The 19,460-nt window shown below is 34.9% G+C and overlaps 2 protein-coding genes across 2 annotated transcripts in view; both read left to right on the forward strand.

Moving 5' to 3' along the window:
• LOC140243580 (MAM and LDL-receptor class A domain-containing protein 1-like) overlaps positions 1 to 19,460 on the forward strand; it is a 95,541-nt gene that overhangs the window by 35,468 nt on the left and 40,613 nt on the right. Inside the window, exon 27 of the mRNA XM_072323247.1 lies at positions 1,400 to 1,417. Coding sequence (XP_072179348.1) covers positions 1,400 to 1,417 — 18 coding nt within the window. The remainder of the gene's footprint in view (positions 1 to 1,399; positions 1,418 to 19,460) is intronic.
• On the forward strand, positions 2,481 to 9,760 carry LOC140243963 (uncharacterized). The gene is made up of 8 exons (XM_072323627.1): positions 2,481 to 2,493; positions 3,219 to 3,545; positions 6,329 to 6,559; positions 6,964 to 6,990; positions 7,292 to 7,408; positions 8,028 to 8,198; positions 8,907 to 8,947; positions 9,527 to 9,760. The coding sequence occupies exons 1-8, from the start codon at positions 2,481 to 2,483 to the stop codon at positions 9,713 to 9,715; spliced, it is 1,116 nt and encodes a 371-aa protein (XP_072179728.1). The 3' UTR covers positions 9,716 to 9,760.

A 19,460-nucleotide genomic window follows, 5' to 3' on the forward strand; every position in this document is an offset into this window, starting at 1 on the left:
ATATAAAGAATTTATTTATTTTTTTCGTCACAGCGTAAAATTGTAGAAAAGCTATAAAAATGACTTATGGAAAATAGCAAAAAATCAAACAGTCTGTTTTGTCTAGTTAGTACATAATATGATATTCATTCGGTTGCGGCTCTCGTAAGAAGGGAGTTTCTTAAAACTTACATTACAATACCGTTAATTTCCCACGGAAAATACCACGGAAAATGTTATGATACATGGCCTTGATTGTGGTTGATAAGATTATCATACTATTTGATATTCCTCAGATATGTAATGATAAGAAGAAATAGATTACGAGACAATGAATTGTTGACTCCCGGCTACTCATTAGAATAATAATAAGCAACTTGGGTAGCCGTGAAAACAAAGAGTTGTGTAATATTCTTGTTTGTAGGCTACCAATACTGTGGAAGCTGGCAGTTCCAATGTTACAATGGAAACTGCATACCATCATACTGGCAATGTAATGGATACAACGACTGTTCCGATGGCAGCGATGAATACTATTGCGGTAGGTGTACATTTCATATATGTCACTGCCTATCCGCTGCATGAGTTCTATACTTCTACAACCCCATTAAACTTTAAAATCTTCAACATCCTACGGATGTGTCTTTATCTCATCTGTGTTAAGATAGTTGTGTATGCCTTTGACTATCATTGAATTCTTTGTGTTAAATGCAGTCGTATTGTTCACGTTTTGCTGTTCATCATTAGCAGAAAAGGATAAGGGTTTATGATTTCAAAACACCCGGTGCACCCATCTACCTTTAAAAAGTATATATGAACTCTTTTAACTATAATACTAATCATTTTGTATTCTTTCTTATAATTAGAATGAATAGAGACTTGAAAATAGTACATTATTTTTCGTGCGATTTTATTGCAAGTATGCAAGATATTCTTGATGAACATGAAATGTTATTTTAGTTGAATCCGCATTGTCGAACCATTGTCAACGGAAACCCGTTAGGTACTATGCTTTCTACAAAAATTTCAAGTTTTCTTCCGAAATAGTTCATATAAATTGACTTCAAACGATTTCAGTAATTCATAATCGACTTTGACCTTAAATTCGCTATTCCACACTTTGTTATGAAATGTCATTAGTGGCGCAGAATGCTTGGTTCTTTTCTGAAAGTAAAACTGTCACGAGAATTTTGTGTCGTTTTGCATGATTTATCTGGAGACGATTTTTTTATATTTTGTAAATGCTTTCTGATTATTAAATTGTAAGTAATAGTAATCATTTACCGTCATTACCTGTCTAAGTGTTGTGCACATAGTCTTTTTTTTCTAACGATGACCATTATCAGCAAATGTTTTGTAAATTCCAAAACCATGTACCAACTATTTTGTTTTCCGTGATCCTTCTTCATCATCTTTACAGGGGGATACACAACACAAGGTATGAGGATTTCCGCAGCAACTATTAATTAGAATTTGCAATTCAACCTCATTTGAGGATTAGAGGCTTGTCTTCTGTAATTTTGCTTGAAAGGGGCTATGTCATATTATGCTAAGATCCTATCACATTGAGACGTGATTTGTTTGTTTTTTTTTTAATTTCTCTCCCTCTAAAACTTCATTCTCTTTCTTTCATCCAATCATATTGTTTCAAATAGTGACCTAACGTATTTATGCTATGATACCTCGGCTTGATGTTGGTTAATAAGATTATCATACTATTTAATATTCCTCGTATATGTTATGATAAGAAGAAATATATCATTAAAATCAATTGTTGACCCCAGGATACTTTTTAGAATAATAATAAGCAACTTAGGGCAGCCGTGAAAACAAAGAGTCGTGTGATATTTTTGTTTGTAGGTTATCAATACTGTGGAAGCTGGCAGTTTCAATGTTACAATGGAAACTGCATACCATCATACTGGCAATGTAATGGATACAACGACTGTTCCGATGGCAGCGATGAATACTATTGCGGTAGGTGTCGCATTTCACTCCTCCTGAAACTTTAAGGTCTTGAAAAGCCTGCCGAAGTTATTGTCAATCATTGTAAATCATGTGTTTTCAATTTGTTAGGCATGCCTTTGTTTATTGTTGAATTCTTTGTGTTTGATGTTGTCGTTATATTCAAGTTTGATTCATAATTAGCAGACATCAAATAGGGTTTATGATACGACAGCATCTTTTTCTCCTATCTTATTTGTATACATACGTCTATTATAAATATCACGATGACATTTATAAGCCAATGTGTGTCTAACTTTAAAAAAATATGTACTAATTGCGTATTCCGTTGTTTGTCACTTTCACAGGGGGATACACAACACCAGGTATGAAGATAGACTGCATTTTGTAGCATTTATATTATGGAATCGATGATTGTAGTAGCCCTCTTCAGAGTAAGAGGGTTGCCTTCTTTTATATATATGTATATATATATATATATATATATATATATACATATATATATATATATACATACATATATATACTTGGGGAGGATGGGGGTACTGGGTAATCACATATAAAAGATCCAACCACATTGTGCGAGATAGTGCGTTTCTATTTCTGTCAAAAGTCTATTTCTGTTAATACGTCTTATGCGGTGTTACAGCATGATATTCCATATATTGTATACTAGTAATAAGAGAAAAGAAGGTTGGTAGTAAAATCAGTCGTGACTCCGGGGTACCGTTCCACCCACAGATGCTATCTGTCCATGCTTCTTGAACTAGTGATCCACAAATTTAGTCTCCAAGTGGAACATCACAAAGATTTGAAATAACGTTTGTAGCACAATAATAATAATGATAATAGTGATAATGTATTGTAGAGAATCAACATATATTATATGTATATATAGAAACAATGATTGCAGCTCTCAAGTCAAAAACTATCCTTTAAATCCGTCCTCTTTTTGTCATAGATGTGTCATTGTGCGTTAATAATTATAGGCCCTATAGTATAAATAGCCACGACTCACGCACATAAAAAAATCCTACTTCATTCATTCATAGCAAAGAGCAGGGTGCTAACCCTGTGAAGTGGTCTCCCTGTCTACTCAGACAAGGAAACAGAAGAAAGATGCCGATTCCATGTAGTTCGCCCCAGCCGACTAGCAATAGCCAGCGAACGGCATCAACCAGGACCACACGCTTGAATGAATGAATCATAAACATAAGGAAGTAACGGAAAGACAGTTTCTTAAACTTGAGAATGCCCCAATTGTACTCTCACAGGATCATCTCTAAGTGTGGATGCAGTTCGTTTGATGGATGGAAGTAGCTACAACGAAGGTCGAGTGGAAGTTTTGGTCGATTATCAGTGGGGAACAGTATGCGATGATCTTTGGGATTTGAATGACGCCAGTGTCATCTGCAGGATGCTCGGGTTTAGCGGCGCCTCCTCGGCACTGCAATCGGCATATTTCGGCCAGGGGAGCGGGCCGATCTGGATGGACAATGTCCAGTGCTCTGGCAGCGAGAGTGACATCAACCAGTGTCCACACAATGGATTTAACTGGAACGATTGCTCTCATAGCGAGGACGCTGGCGTCATTTGTTATGGTAAACAAGGAACTCCACAATTCAGGATAAATCATACCTATCATAGGGATATATATTACGAAAGATGAAATAAAAGCATGTATGTAATATGTGTTAAAACTAATCTCACTAGAAGAATTTATTTCCTGACTCTGATTATTATAAGAGCCTGGGAAAGAATGGCAATCGCTGTTTGCATCTTATCGTTATTTTGGAGTGTTCTAAATGTTTATCTTTGATTTGATTTATCTCCTATGTTTATGTAGTCACGATGTTATCTTTGTAATATGTTTTGTTATTGGAGGGAAAACAATGAAAAATGTATTGAGGACGGCACAGTTTAATGTGTGTAAGGCACTTTTAGCGCATTTTCCCCCCTATAAAAATATGTTTATTTCAAGAAGCGATTTTGTCAAATAATGCTATATGCCAATAACTAAAATGAGAGTGACGCGTAATGTCACCACTCCCCAGCATTTCCCGGTGAGATAATGAGAAAACTCTATGAAATGTGAAAGAGCATGTAATTCCAAGAGGAATTCAACATTTATTTGATGAAAATTGGTTTTTGAAATGGCTGAGAAATCCAAGATAGAGCAATCCTAATAAAAAGGTGGGACCCGAGTTTTATTACGATCGCTTTGCTTTACTTTGATTGTTTTTTGTTGTTGTTGATATATCAGCCATACACTACTTGTGCGATTTTCATCAAATAAGCTCATTGGATTCCTCTTTTAAAGGCATATGCTCTGTATTATTTCATAAGTGGTTTCTTGGTATCTTGCAAAAAGTTAAAGGCACAATCCTCACCTCAACCAATACTTTACCCATCCATTTAAGATACTGCTTTGAAACGAAGAGCTTTTCAAGATTGATACTTCTTTTCCATGTGTTTTTTAAATCATCATCATCATTATTACTTGGTAGATTTTAAGTGAGAACTGGAATAGAAGCTTAGGAAAATAACTGCTTCTCATTCTCATCTTTCCATTTCAAACTTCAATGGTAACTGAACAGTTTTGAATGAAGTGACACCCATGATGTCATTTTCCAGTTTCTAACAAAGGGTTTCTTTCATTCTTTCTTTTTCTTCCCCGGAAGCTTGCCAAGACCAAAATTGTGTTGTCGCCCTTTCATCCGTTAGGACCAACAGACACTTGAAAATGAAAATCAACGTTGCTATACTGTTTTCAATGTAAATACGAATGACATTCATGCAGGTCCTTATTTAGATAAACTATGGGTCTAATATTTTTTTTCTAATCGTTTTATTGCAAGTATGAGGTGTTCTTGAACATAAAATGCGATTGCATTGGATCCGCATTGTCTATTCATTGCCTACGGAAACATGTCAGACACTGAACAGCTTCTACGATCCCTTCCAATCTCCAGAAAAAGGTTAAAATAATTATTTTAAAAGAGTTTAATTATTTCATAATCGATTTTGAAATTAAGGGAACAATTCGGCAATGTCGTTATAGTAGCGACAAAGGTAGGTTGTTGGCTGCCTGTTGTGTCGTTTTTGTTTTTGGTACCCTGATTTCAATCATTCAGGTTTTTAATTGTTTTAATAATTGTATAATGTGATGACTGAGGTGTTTAAAGTGGAATTAATATGTGTTTGAACGCAAGTTAAAGACAACATCGGTTTGACTTTTCCTGTTTGTATGTACACACGTCTATTAACGAAGCGATGACATAACAATCAACTGATGACTATCTGTGTTCAAACACCAAATATTCATTACTTTTTATTTTGTAATTGTTCATCATCTGTACAGGGGGATACTCAACACCAGGTATGAATTTAGAAGCTTTCATGGAATTTACTATAATTATAAGCATTTGTTCATGATAAGAAGGTTGCTTTCTATTCTTTTTCTTTTTCTTTTTTAATAAGGGGGCACATTAACAACATTCTACTGCGTGTATGTTACATTTGTCTGTTATTAACGGTTACATCTTTAAACTACTTTTTACGATACGTATAATGCTGTTTATAATCATGCTAACATGCCCGACCTGGATTGCAATGAATTGGATACCAGGGAATATTGCACAGTCAAGGTTGAGTGCAATATTTTCCAGTTTCCAATGAAATAAAGCAGTGCAATGTAATTGTTATACAGAAAAGAACACACTATAAAAAGTACTAAGTACTTTTACCAGCCCATGACACCTGACTTTAAATACACCGAATAAGACAATTATTAATTGAAACAAAATCTCTTTAAACATCCACGTTTTTTAAAAGCACCTCAATACTCAGTTTCATTAAACGGGATTACTAAACTGCGATGGGAGTTTTCATGTTAAAAAGATTACGATGAATGCAGTTATTGCTTTTGAAAACTGAGTGGCTGAGAAAGTCATGGTTCTCCGTTTGTTCAAATTGCAAGGCATTAATTACGTCACTTCAAGATCTGTTAGTATAATGTTGTTACTTTTAAACCATCGAATGAGGATTTTAGCTGCAAAGCGAAATTTATTGAGGACTTCAAGTATTGTAATGACATGGAATAATAGGTCTATGTGAACTATGCTTCAAAAAGAGTGTAGTGACTTAAAAGAAAGTTTATTTCATTGTGCGTTGTTATTGCCGGAGTTGTGTGTGTGTGTGTGTGTGTGTGTGTGTGTGTGTATGTGTGGGGTTTTTTTCTTGTGCCCGTCCGGCAAGTTAGCGATTTGGTAAAGTTGATTCCAAATTTTCTTTCGTCATGGGCACTGATGGGATTGTGGGATGCTGCACTCAATAAGCTTCTTCTTTTCATGTTAATTCTCTTCATAACATCTCTTTGATATAGACATAATACGACTCGTGGTGTTCTTAATAGCAAACTTTAAATTGATGAGGAAATGTTGGTTGATGCATGTCAGTTCATTGTCGTTTCTAAGTATGCTCTCGCTGTCAATCCTCGACACAGACTACTGCGGCGGCAATTCATTCCAGTGCTCCAATGGGCAGTGTATACCATATTCGTGGAGATGCGACGGGTGGAATGATTGCTCCGATTACAGTGACGAATATGGATGCGGTAATTCATATTTGTTACACTGAAGTATTGTGTTATTCAAATGTTGTAAACAGTATCATTTGTTGGAGACGAAATAAATGAAATGATACACATACAATACAATACATAGTGGTCAAAGAGAGTTTCTGGACATGATTTTTTTTTAATATTTTGAATATTGCAAGAATATTGTAATCATTCACGCTTCAAACTAAAATTAAAACTATTATTCATTGGTAATAAATAACTGTTATAGTATCTCGATTTGAACTTGAAAGACAACAATACATATACATGTAGTTATATCGAATTATCGTATAGGTATGTTATATAAACTACAACGCTTTAATAAGAAGAGAAACTTTATTCTGAAGAACGTGCAAGCCTTTTTAAGATGCCTACTTTTTACTCTTTTCTTTCTTCAGGTGGCGGTTATTACGCATCTACCCCAGGTAAAATTATTTCATTAATGTAACATTGGCCTCCAGTCAAGTCCTTGCAATTTTTGTCGAGCGCTTTTTACATTCTACAATAATGAGAAAGATTATTGGCAAACATACATGCCACATATCTAATACGTTTTGCCTGAGATCTTATAATTTTTTAGGTAATTCTTCGATGCACGTCATATTGTATTTTTTTTTTTTTTTTTTTTTACAATCGGACCCTCTTCTAAGGAAACATTAGTTAAGAAGACGTATGGGTGTTAGTACACATCAAAATATTTCTTTTCTCTTGTTCCCTTTTTTCTAGCCTCTTCCTGTAATTACGGAGACTTCCAATGTAACAACGGACAATGTATACCGGGCAACTGGGAATGTGATGGGATCAATGACTGTTCCGATAACAGTGATGAACATTACTATTGCTGTAAGTTTCCCTGTCTCTCGTGGACCAAACAATCGTGAGAACTTTAACCATTACAGTCATTACAAGTTTAACTACTCGTAAAAGAAAGAGAATGATATTGTTAATCATTGAGGTGAAGGTTGAGGTAAATTTTCTTCAGTTCGTCTCCCTCTACAAAAGGAAATAAAGATGCAAGATTGCAAGTGCTGATCTGTAATTTAACAAGTTTAATAAATATTACAGAGTCCAGTTCTTCATTTACCCGACATGTTTGTAAAAATACAGGTCAGCAGTATCGATCTTTAATACAAATTTCATTGTAGAGGGAGACAGATTGAAGAAAATTGAAACCTTAAACTTCTCGTATTTGTAAAATCTTTTTTCTCCCTCATAAAAGTTTGGGTAGTTGTAATGAAAATACGTACGTGGTGTAATGTCCAAATTATCAGTACTTTGTATCAAAATTAGGACCTACACGTAGTGCCCACGTTCCTCAGTTACAGAAATATAATATATTTCTGTAATAATATATATTATATATTATCAGCATTTTCTACGTGGCTCTTGGTGTACGTAAGCATTGTCCTCTGTCATTACTTAATAATACCGATATTTCTGCTCCGTCCGATTATTCATCTAGCACCAATATACGTCACAGAACCAATGCCCTACTACGGAAGCTGTTATGGCTTTGGATGTAACTGTGTCGGAAGTGACTGCCGTTCATCAGACTGTTACTGCGATGCGGCGTGTGAGCGGTTCAACGACTGCTGCTACGATTATAGCTACTATTGCTCCAACACTGGACTAGGTAAGAAATCATTTGAATAGCGTTCTCTTGCACCTTCGCACCTTTTCTTTGTTAAATAGGGAACATGTGTACTAATTAACGAACTGGGAAGCGTTAATAGACAACCATTACCCTCTGCAGTACCCTGCTAGATATCAAATCGTTTCAAGGATGAACGAGAATAAAGATACTAATATACGAGGTATGGCAAATTAAATCTTTCTTTGGCTTTCTTCGACACAACACAAACGAAAGAAAAATGTTATCAAAAATCTGATGCTATTTCTTTAATAATCATGTTTTGTTTTTTACTCCTCAGGAACTATATTAATTTGACATAATCATTATATCAACATAATCTTAAAAAAAATGAGTAGAGATTTAACATATAATATGAAGCCCCAAAACATTTTTCGTTTCCGTCGTGCCGTAATCTATAATTAGTTTCTAATGTTCAATTAATAACTACGAAATAGTAAAACGATAGTAAACATTGTGGTCACGATTGCTAAGACAGATTCCTTGACAATAAAAGAGTAGTAACCATGAAAAACAGGTCCAGTTCTATGTAATTCAATGAGTACTCAATTTATTAGTCGTTTTTTTCTTATTACGAGTCAGTAGTAGTATAGATAACGTTGCGAAATCTCTCTTTTCCAAAATAAATGTAACCCGGACAACTTGTCAATTTATCATGACACTTCTTATCTTGATATTTTTACCTTGCAGCAAATGGACTTTACTACATACAAGCTTTGGACGCCTTACCGGTATGTCTGATGAATATTAGTCTTGAAAGAAACAATGCATGTAATAAAAAAGCCATCATCCCTTTGCTTTATTCATGGAAGAGATGACTCATGTCATACCAAAAGCCATCATCCCTTTGCATTTAGTGAAAGTTTCCTGTCGTTATTGTGATTTGAAAGTTGTTGGTTGTTACCACGGAATAGTTGTTTTTATACATGAACTCTATCGAGCAACGATTTTATTGCACTAATAAAACGATGCTTTAAACCGATGCTTGATTATAATCTCGACGGTGGCATGGAGCAATCATTTATTCTGCTTTAGGCAAAAAAAAAAAAAAAAGAAACAAATGCGATTGAGTTTTGTCGACAATAGGACCTATATTTCTTCAAAAAACACCTAGTAAAGGGGATCAAATACAATAGCAATACTTGTGTCTTCTTTATTGTTGTCAATAGTTTCTAAGTTTGATTATATTGCCACAAAATGGCGTCGAGTGATGTAGTGAAAAGTGCATCGAACTCTTTAGTAAGTAACTCGGTGATATAAGGACTGTGACACTCAAATCTTAAGTACGATATATCTTTTTTATGAATAAGGTCGAAGTGCGTCGTCGACGTGAAGTGAATGGTAAACGACGCCGCAGACGCAGGGATGTTGGAGAAGAGGAAAGCGAGGACGCGAACAAAACCCGTCGTCGCAGACGCAGGAATGACGCAGAAGAGGAGGAGGCCGAGGCAGAAGCCGAAGTCGAGGTCGAGGTCGAACCCGAACAATCGGAAGAATGAATTCAACCAGTCTGAATGAAGAAATGTTGAAACCCAAATTGACTAGTGACGGAAAGATATACACTTAAAGGTATATAATGAGTGATTTTACCTGATTGCTTTTTACTGTCAAGCTTACATATTTTTTTTTGCCGATTATAATATGTCGACATTGATTTTCAACCTCTATGATCGCAAAGTTGAAACTTATAGCAGAAAGTGAATTTGATAGGCAAAACTAGTGTACTTTTGATATACGAGGTGTCACTACTCGTCAATTGCTTTCTACACCGTTCATGTCGGGCTTTCAAGCTGTTATTTTAGCTAACATGTAATTTCTGTAAGGTATCACACTGTAATAAAGACGAAACAGGCAGAGAAAGCAGTTATGTCATCGTGAACATAGATGATATTCTCCCAAAATGTCTTGATGACAACCATAATCTACGTTCTAAAACAGTTATAATCTAAACTTTCAGTTCGAGTAGTGAACAATTGGCAGTGAAAATTGAAATGTCATGGCAAGTTGATATTCGGTACCAGCCTGAAGTAGGTGATATGCATTATCTCCCCAAATAGATTTATGTAGCATTTCGCTCTAAATGTTTTCTAGAGAGTTACAACATAACCTCGTAAATAGAAATCTTTCATATTTTCAAGTATAACCAACAAATGCAAATGGATGTGCTCCCATATTGTGTCATGCCACGCCGAACTTTCCGAGTCATTCTAGTAACCGACACAGCTATGACGTGGAATCCTGAAATGAAGAGGGATGCACTCATCACAATCTATTCCTGCTTGTGCTGTAGCATATAAATGGCATAGCACAGCTCTTTCGTTATACAGACAAAGATCACTACACGAATATTCCGTATCTACATGTATATGTGTCTTCGATGTAGTGTGCTTTGAGAAATCATTAAAAATTGATGATGAATGTTATACAGGTAAAAGTTAATAGTATGAGATTATTCTAATGGGATTGTTGATGATGAAAATAAATCCACCAATAATCAGCATAATTTCCATGCTTCTTCGAATCATCATTCGTTTGTGGCGTAGGCAATTTTGTGATACATCTTATTGACAGTATCATTGTATCATAGAGTGTATGAATTTGGAAATTTCACTTTAGAGGAATAGATATCTTATTGTTTTTCTTTATTCTATTAATTTTCCAAACCTAGGTATATCTTTCCAACCTCAGTAAAAATAGATGTACCATAGGCACAGACAGCAGCTTACCACCCACACTATGTAGGATGTTGAGCTGTTGGCATGATTTTTGTTAAAAAATTGCATACACTCAGGACAAAAGAAGGTACACTTTTCAAGAACGAAACTCAACAGACCATAAACATCACTCGCTTTCTGAACGATTCCTTGTTGTCATTAAAGTCATGTCCACAACACGTCCACGAAAAGTACCGCACGATTAGAAAACGAAGATTGCGTACTCCATTGAAAAATATTAAAATATTTGGGCACAACTGCATGAAGGTGCTTTGCGTGTGCGTATGCTGTCTTGTCCGTACATAATTATATATAATTATATAATAACATTATGGTGCGAGAGATTGGTTCTGTTCCAAACGTACGCGGTGCCTTATTGCGTATATTCATTATATATGTATATATATATATATATATATATATATATATATATATATATATTATATGTATAATAGGTTTTACAAAAAAAAATATTTCCAACTTTTGATCCCTAATAGTTCAAAAAAATTATAAATCAGTCTACACTGACATCGATATGAGCAATAGTTGAATAGTGATAATTTCGTTAGAGGTAATTAAATAATGATAGCACTAATTAGTTTCATCAAATTCAATATTAATTTTAAAGTTTACGGTTTCAGATTTTGCTCTGTTTTCAACCCTATGTACAAAATTTTGATTTTGCACAGCGGTCAATTGGTGTGTATGGGAGTGTGTGTGATAAACACCCTGACAATGGTCCTGAACAATGACAAGGATTGCAATGCTCTATTACATACTAATATTCATGAGAAATTCCACTATCACGGCTAGACTTTATTCATCCTTAAATGCAGTGTATGCAAGCACATGAAAACATGAGCTTATTATTTTTTTTTTTCATGAACATGCATTACCCTTTACCCATGAATCCAGACTAGCAGTGCCCAGGGCAATCCATCATGAATTATTAGTAAAGCATTTATGTGCCTTGGAGCAAGAATCCAGAAGCCTAGTCAGCAGAGCTCAGAAAAGGCGGTATTCGTGGTATTCATGTCTATTGTTCAGGGTCATAGCCTAAGCACACATTTACATATACATCACTGGTTCCTTTTACAGAAGGTACAAATTTGACCAAAATCTTGAATTTTACTTTAAAATTACTCATGGATTTAACAAAACTAATTCATGTTCTCATATTCAAGTCACCTCCAACTAAATTGTACACTATTCAGCTATCATTTATATCCATGACAGTGTTATCTGATGCATAGTTTTCGAATGATCAAGGATCAAAAATGGGAAATGTTTTTTGTAACTCCTAGTATATATATGACACTGCATCACTAAACCAGCAAAAAGTTGCAAGATATTGAATTTTAGTTAGAAGCATATTCTGAAAGAGACGACCTTTAGCTTTAAAACGATGTGTAACTTAATTAAAATCTAAATATTGGAAAGAAAGCACACACTGGAAATGTGTGAACTGAGAAAAAAAGGCTCTGAAGTACAGGGTCTATCAAGCACTTAATCTTTACCGAGCTGTGCGATGAACTGCGGAAAAAAAAGGTGATGTAAACCACTAGCAACAACAATGAAGGGATTATCAGATTAAAATGAAATTAAATATACTTTATTAACACATTCTGTTCATGATTAATGCCAACCTTCTAAGCGGCAGCATTATCTTTTCTAAAGTTATTAGAGATAAAATAAATAGTGTGTACAGAGTTTTAAAGAAATACAAAGAGGACTTTAAGACACACCTAATCACACTATTGTAAACATAGAGTGTTTGACAAATTGCTAAAAACACATTTTCTTGTTCGTTTTGTGATCCACAATTTCAGCATTATGTAGAAAAAGACTTGCTCTTTCAGAAAATAATCAGTCAAGATTCCATAGGTCGACCCATTTCACCTATTTTCAGTCTTTACACAAAATCAGTGTGTGCAACTTAAAACCACAACTTAAAAAATGTACCTTTATATGTAGTGACCAAAATATCATTTAAAAGGTATTATTTTGTATTTTATGACAGAGACCTTACTTTAAAATCTTCAGAAATGGACTTATAAGTTTTTGCGAACAAACTCTTCAATTGCAAAATTTGACATGTTGTCTTTCATTTAGCAAAGCCCTTCAAGATAACAATAACAACAAAAAGCTAGTGTAACACGAGAGACATAAATGAAATATCTAAAACAAGTTTTTGCTCTCTTTTATCTCTTTATAACCTCAAACAAGAATAAGGTTGAAAACTAAAGGGGAAAATAAGACATAGCATAAACTACAAACGACATAGGGAGTAATGGCATAGACATTATTAAATAAACATACATTTTCACTCTTTTTATCAGGTAATTTAAGGATTCATGAGATATATTTAAGAACCAAATATTATTTACAACTTTCCTGATTTGAAAACAAATTGAAATTTCTGCCATTTTTCTTAAAATGGCTTCTTCTCTTATTTCATTTGACTTTGGATTTGAGCCAAGTTCTTCACTTTTTCCCCTATTTTTGTCCTTTATTGATATTATGGGCTTCAAAGATATTATAGAGATCAAAGGTTTATTTTTACAACTGAATTCATGTATCAAATGTGACCGCGCACCTCAAAACGAACATAAAGTCGCACACACTGATTTTGTGTGAGGACTGAAAATAAGTGAAATGGGTCAACCTAGCCGAATTTCACTTTTTCATATTTTCTGAAAGAACGGGTCTTCTTTTACATCATGCTAAAATTTGGTATCATAAAATGGGCAGGAAAATGTGTTTTTTTAGCAGTTTATCTCGAACATTTTGGTAGAATAGTGTGATTAGGTGTGTCTTTAGAATCCCTTTTTCATTTCTGAAAAACCTTGTCCACACTCTTCACTTTCAACTCTAATTACTTTTGAAAGGATAATGCTACTGCTTTGAAAGTTCGCATTGATTATGGACAGAATGTGTTAATGAGACATGCTTAATTTCAGTTTAATCTGATAATCCCTTCATTGTTGTTACTCTGGTGGTTTACTTCCTGTTTTTTGTCCCATTCATCGCACAGCCAGCACGGTTTGGTAAAGATTAAGCGCTTGAGTAGACACTGTACTTCAGAGCCTCTTTTCTCAGTTCACACTTTTCCTGAGTTTGTGCTTTCTTTCCTATATTTAGATAGGTTAAGAGAGTCCATTTGATTTGAGTTATACATCATTTTAAAGCTTAAAGTCTGCTCTTTCAGAGTATGGACTTAACTAAAAATTCATGTCTGGCGACTTTTTGTTTGTTTTGAGGTGCAGGGTCACAAATTGTGTTAAATTGGTCTTTTGTTCTTATTGTTATGTGATATGGAAGAGCAGTTGCGCATGAATGACAACTTGCTCATTTTTACAATTTTTACTTTTGTGCCTTAGAATAGGAAAACAAAGGTGTTCACTCATGCGTAAGGTCTCCTTTGTTTTTATTGACCTACCAGGCTGATAGCCAATTAAATTACCTTGTAGAAAACAGCCGAATATTCTATTAGACATAAAAACTTGAAAAAGTGTGATTTTCTTTTTCTTTTGCTGAGCGTATACAGCACCATTCACATAACCACAGAGTTTCGAGGGAGAGAGGTTTAGAGAAATTTGATTCTGAAAATTAGGTTTACATTTACAAAATTATCATTTTCCACTGACCAAAATACATTTCCAATTCCCTTTTGCTTTATAAAAAAAATGGCATGAAAAGCATTACCGTACTTAGGGGCAAGTCAATTTTTGTACTCTCTTAGACCATGTAGGTCCATGCTTCGACATTGTCTCCTGCTTATCCACGCGTGAACACAGGTGATGCGTCATCACCAACACCATATAATGTCGGATTTTTTTTTCCAAGATATGAATTCGCCGGATTCTAAGCCAAAAGTTGGCTGTAAGTGGGCTGCTTTTTTGCAAGTAGTTAAGCCATACTAATTGATACGGAAATATTCGGGAAAAACACGCTTTCAAAACATTTACTCATGATAATTTTGTTTAACGCCCTGTATTTAGAATAAAGACAACCTTCGAAGTTTTTAACTTATACAAAAACACAATGAAACAGAAAGTGAGATAACAATAGAGAAGAAGAGAGAGAGAACTACAAAGATAAGTCAAGTGAAATTTACCGAGCGTTAAACGTCATATAGTCCTGTTGAATCTAAAATGGAAGAAAAATTGGCTGTATATAAATGCAACTGGTCAGTCATAATTATTCAAATGATTATCAATAGTGTGATCTGCTCGTCTACCATAAAATGTTTTCCTTTCCTTCTGTGTCCATGCATAGGGAACTACATCACTATATGTTTTCTTCGGAGGACAAAAACACGCACGCACACACACACACACACACACACTCTACATGCACACAACATTCACCAAATGGTTCTAAGCTAAAGTTGATAAGATGTACCTCTTTTTCCAAAATATTGTGAAAACGAAAATAATGCACAGCAGTTATTGATAATCCTTGTTTGGATCACACGATTAATGCAGAAAATAGATGCAAATCTAGGAAATTGTGAGACTTAAACAGCTTTCTGAGTATCGAAAATGGAAGCGAATAGTCAAACAATAATGTTATGCTGTTTTGTATGAATACTGGTATACTCACATCTTCAGAAGATTATGCAGCACGCAGTAAGCCCATTGCTTCCGACAATGGAGTGAAATACCATATATCAGAATCAAGGGCGACACACACTGCAAGTATTTTTTTAGATTGCGAGAGGTAAAGACCATAGTTTCATGAAAATTTAGGATTGAGGCGCTTTGAGTTACCACATCAACATTGTTCCATCAATATTTCGCAACGTTTATGATGTCAGTTTAAGTCACAACCTAATTATTGTATAATGTATTTCATTCATTTTATTTTACTCGTGTTTTCTTTAAACATGTCAACTAAAATGTTTCAAGAAGAATGACAATATCTACCAGAGCTAGAGATAGCAATATGATAACGGAAAGTATATCCCTAATGGTGGACAGACTTAATTCGAGGTCATCTTGCATTTAGGTAATTAATCAAGCTCCTTCAGCATGCAGGATGTATCATGAGCATCGCAAGGGTTTGATATGATTGAACATAATAGAAATATGGTGTGAGATTTCCCTCCATACTCTCCTCGAGATTATATCGGTTGAGTTCGAATAGGTGTTTGCTATGAAACACCTCCCCACTCAAAAAAGAAGAAGATTGAGCCAGGTCATTCTTGTTGTCATACAAAATAAAGGCTCTAAAAATGAATTTAACTGCGTTTTCTTAAACCGATCGGAATGCTAAATGCTGATGGAAAAACTTGGCAAGCAAGGCTGAGTCCCTGGACACACAAAGAATGTTACAACGATCTTCCGGAGCCACTGGGGGAGCACGGTGTCAATTGGTATTATGAATTCTTTACATTTGCCATAATACCTGCCAAGCTTTTAATGGAAAATATTTGACCACTAGTCTTCCTCAAAACGAAAAGCAACCTGAAAAATAAAAACAAAAAGCAATAATGGCTTTCAATTTGTTCCTGGTTCCAAGGAAGCCGCCCATTGATCTGCCATAAACTAAAATCGAGAGTATACAGTACATTCTGATTACTTTCTGGTTTTATAGAAGAAGACTTTTTTTTTTTAAGATGATCTAATTTCCAATACCTTATTGGGGTCGGAGTGCTTGGGCATGGTACCAATTATTTTGTACATAATGTATATATCATATCCTTATCAGTGATGGCATCTACCACAGGTAAGGTGTCAAAATCTAATATGCCTCTTCTATTGGAAAAGAGGAAAACGGAGCACTGTACCTCAACGGGGGTAGGCCCACCCCATGGATATGCCATAAACAAGCTTAGAACAAGTAGCGGCCAAAAACATTGTTAATTAAAACATTTTAGCTTTATCAAATATATATATATATTTATTCATTCATATATTCATTATATATATATTTATTCATTTATGTATGTATATATTTGATAAATGTGTGATTATGAAGTGAAATGAGGAATTATGGATTATGCAATGAATATATGTGTTGTAACCTAGACACTTACAGTCTGTATATTTCTTTTCAATCATTCTCACTTATATTCCAACATATCACTTCACAGTGAATTGCAATGTTAAAGATGAAGTTACTTATGCATTTTTCTACCTCCGCAATACTCAACTATCTGGCCATGTTGTAAGTGTATCGTAATTGTATATTATGTCATTTTTTTGATGTGTCTCCAAAGTATGTATTTTGCGATGTATGGTATTATATGTGTAGGGCCTCTGAGAATAACAGTGTTTAGATACTGACAGAGCTACCCTACTTAGAAACAAAACAAACAAATAAATAAATAAATAAATAAAATAAATCATTTATTGTCTAATCGAAGAAGATTCCTTTTTTGAAGATTCCCTAATTTGAGGGGTTTGCCCCCTTGGCTGCCCAAGGTGGGGCAGGGTGACCATAAGTTTGTACAAAACGTGTACAACTGTCATCACCCCAGCCTTAATACCTGCCAAGTTTGGTGAAAATTTGACCTGTAGCTCCAAAGTTTTCAAGTAAGAGATGAAGATGTAACAATTGATCTTAAACTTGCTCATCATCATCTCTGTTCCAAAGAGAAGTTTGACTAAGATGAAGTGCAAATTTGACGGACAGCGGATGACGCACGGAATGACGGAAGGACGGACGGCGAACGGACAATGAATAGTCGCATCGGCTCACTTGAGTCATTGGCTCAGTCACTGTGTCAGGTGAACTAATAATGCGACTTTCTGAGCAACAAACTGCCACGGAGTAAACGAAACCAAGATCCAAATATGAATGTGGATTGAGTGAAAGAAACAATAAAAGTTGATCTCATCAGTGACAGTTTGAGGAAAATTGGACGTCAGAAACTGTAGAAGTCTCATCCTTTTATAGCAGTAATTGCACTGAAAAAATCTGAACTTTTGAATCGACTGTCAGATTTTCATCAAACTTCAGCTGATAATGATCTTCTAATATTGCTACTTTCGATCAATCCAAATTCATATTTTAGGGGTGTTTTTTTTTTGTTCCCGTGAAAGGCAAAATATGTGTATTACTCACAGCTTTGTTTACAATCAGAGCTGTATGATTACGAAGCATGCAGATTATTAAGTGTAAATCATGCAACAGTATTGATTCCAGAAGACTCGTAGTTTTCGCTTGTATAAATTGATTCGTATTGACATTGTTGATATTCAGCCTGATATTAGTGGACTGATCAATATAGTTTAGGTAATGATTAAAAACGATTTACTTCATATAGCAAGTAGAGTTGGCTTGCAGAATAAACAAAGATGACGTGACTAAAAAGAAATTCTACCAGTTGGTTGATTGTTGTTTGAACATTCCGTGAAAAAGAACACTGATTTGTCGGAAAACAACTAGGTCGAGTTCTTACCGATCGAAATCTTATATCATTGTTCCTATATCGAAATGTTAGTTCAACGAGACAAAGTTAATCTTGTTGTAAAAAATATACTGCGCAGCACCTGCTCGACATTACATGTTTGTCTTTCGAAGTTCTAGGCCTACAGGCCTCCTACATAATTAAAAAAAAACATTTTTCACCAGATTGATTTTTTTTAGACACTTTTAAAAGTCAATTTTGGTCAATCAATTACTTTGACTTGGAGAAGTAGTCTCGTGCCCTAAAAGAGCTGACGACAAGAATATTGATTATGACGATCCGAAGGTCTATAAAGGCCAAAGGTTTTGCCCTGCCATTCCAACTGAGTATCCTACAGTGGAGACTTCGTCAACTGGATTTGTCAAGTACGACTAGGCAGAATCGGCGCCATGGCTTCGACCTTGCCTGCACTACTGCTCCTTATGACAGTCGCCCAGTGCTGTAAGTGCATCTCATTCGATTGATCTTCAGACGAGTTCTTCATACACTATAAGAAAAAAAAAATAGGTTCAACTTTGTATACTTTTGCGTGTGACACATTATTGTAGCAGCAATACGGACATGAAAGGTGCAACGTTGCACCTTTCTGCATGGTCGGAAAGGTGTAAAATTGCACCCGTAGAAGTGCTCCCATTGTGTCCCAAATAAAGGTTCAAAGTTGAACATATATTTCTCAAGAGTGCAGGTCAAATAGTTTAAACGGTTTATTCTTTTTTTTTTTGGTAAGAGAAAACAGAAATTTCGGATCCGTGTTTTCATAAATTTGGGAAAGTGCTTCATGTCGCAAAGTGTTTGTTCGTCTCTTCGAATTCTTATGAAATTTTCTTTATATACGAAGTCAGGTGTAAGTTAAACCTGTCGCAGTTTAAAAGTTCTTTTCATTGTTCCTCGTGAAAAATTAAGCAACAAAAAAAAAAAAAAAAAGAGGAAAAACCTGAAAATTTCTTGGGGCGACTAGACTTTTACAGCACTCTCCAATTTTGCAAATAAAGCAGCGACTTAAAGATTATGTTCAAGATATAATTTTATACTCTCTGTATACAACTTTAGTCTTCTTGACTGTTATTATTAAAAGCAGACATGCTAAACAATTCCGAGGAAAACCCCACAATG

Source organism: Diadema setosum, chromosome 20 (assembly GCF_964275005.1).
Source record: "Diadema setosum chromosome 20, eeDiaSeto1, whole genome shotgun sequence".
Classification (NCBI taxonomy): domain Eukaryota; kingdom Metazoa; phylum Echinodermata; class Echinoidea; order Diadematoida; family Diadematidae; genus Diadema; species Diadema setosum.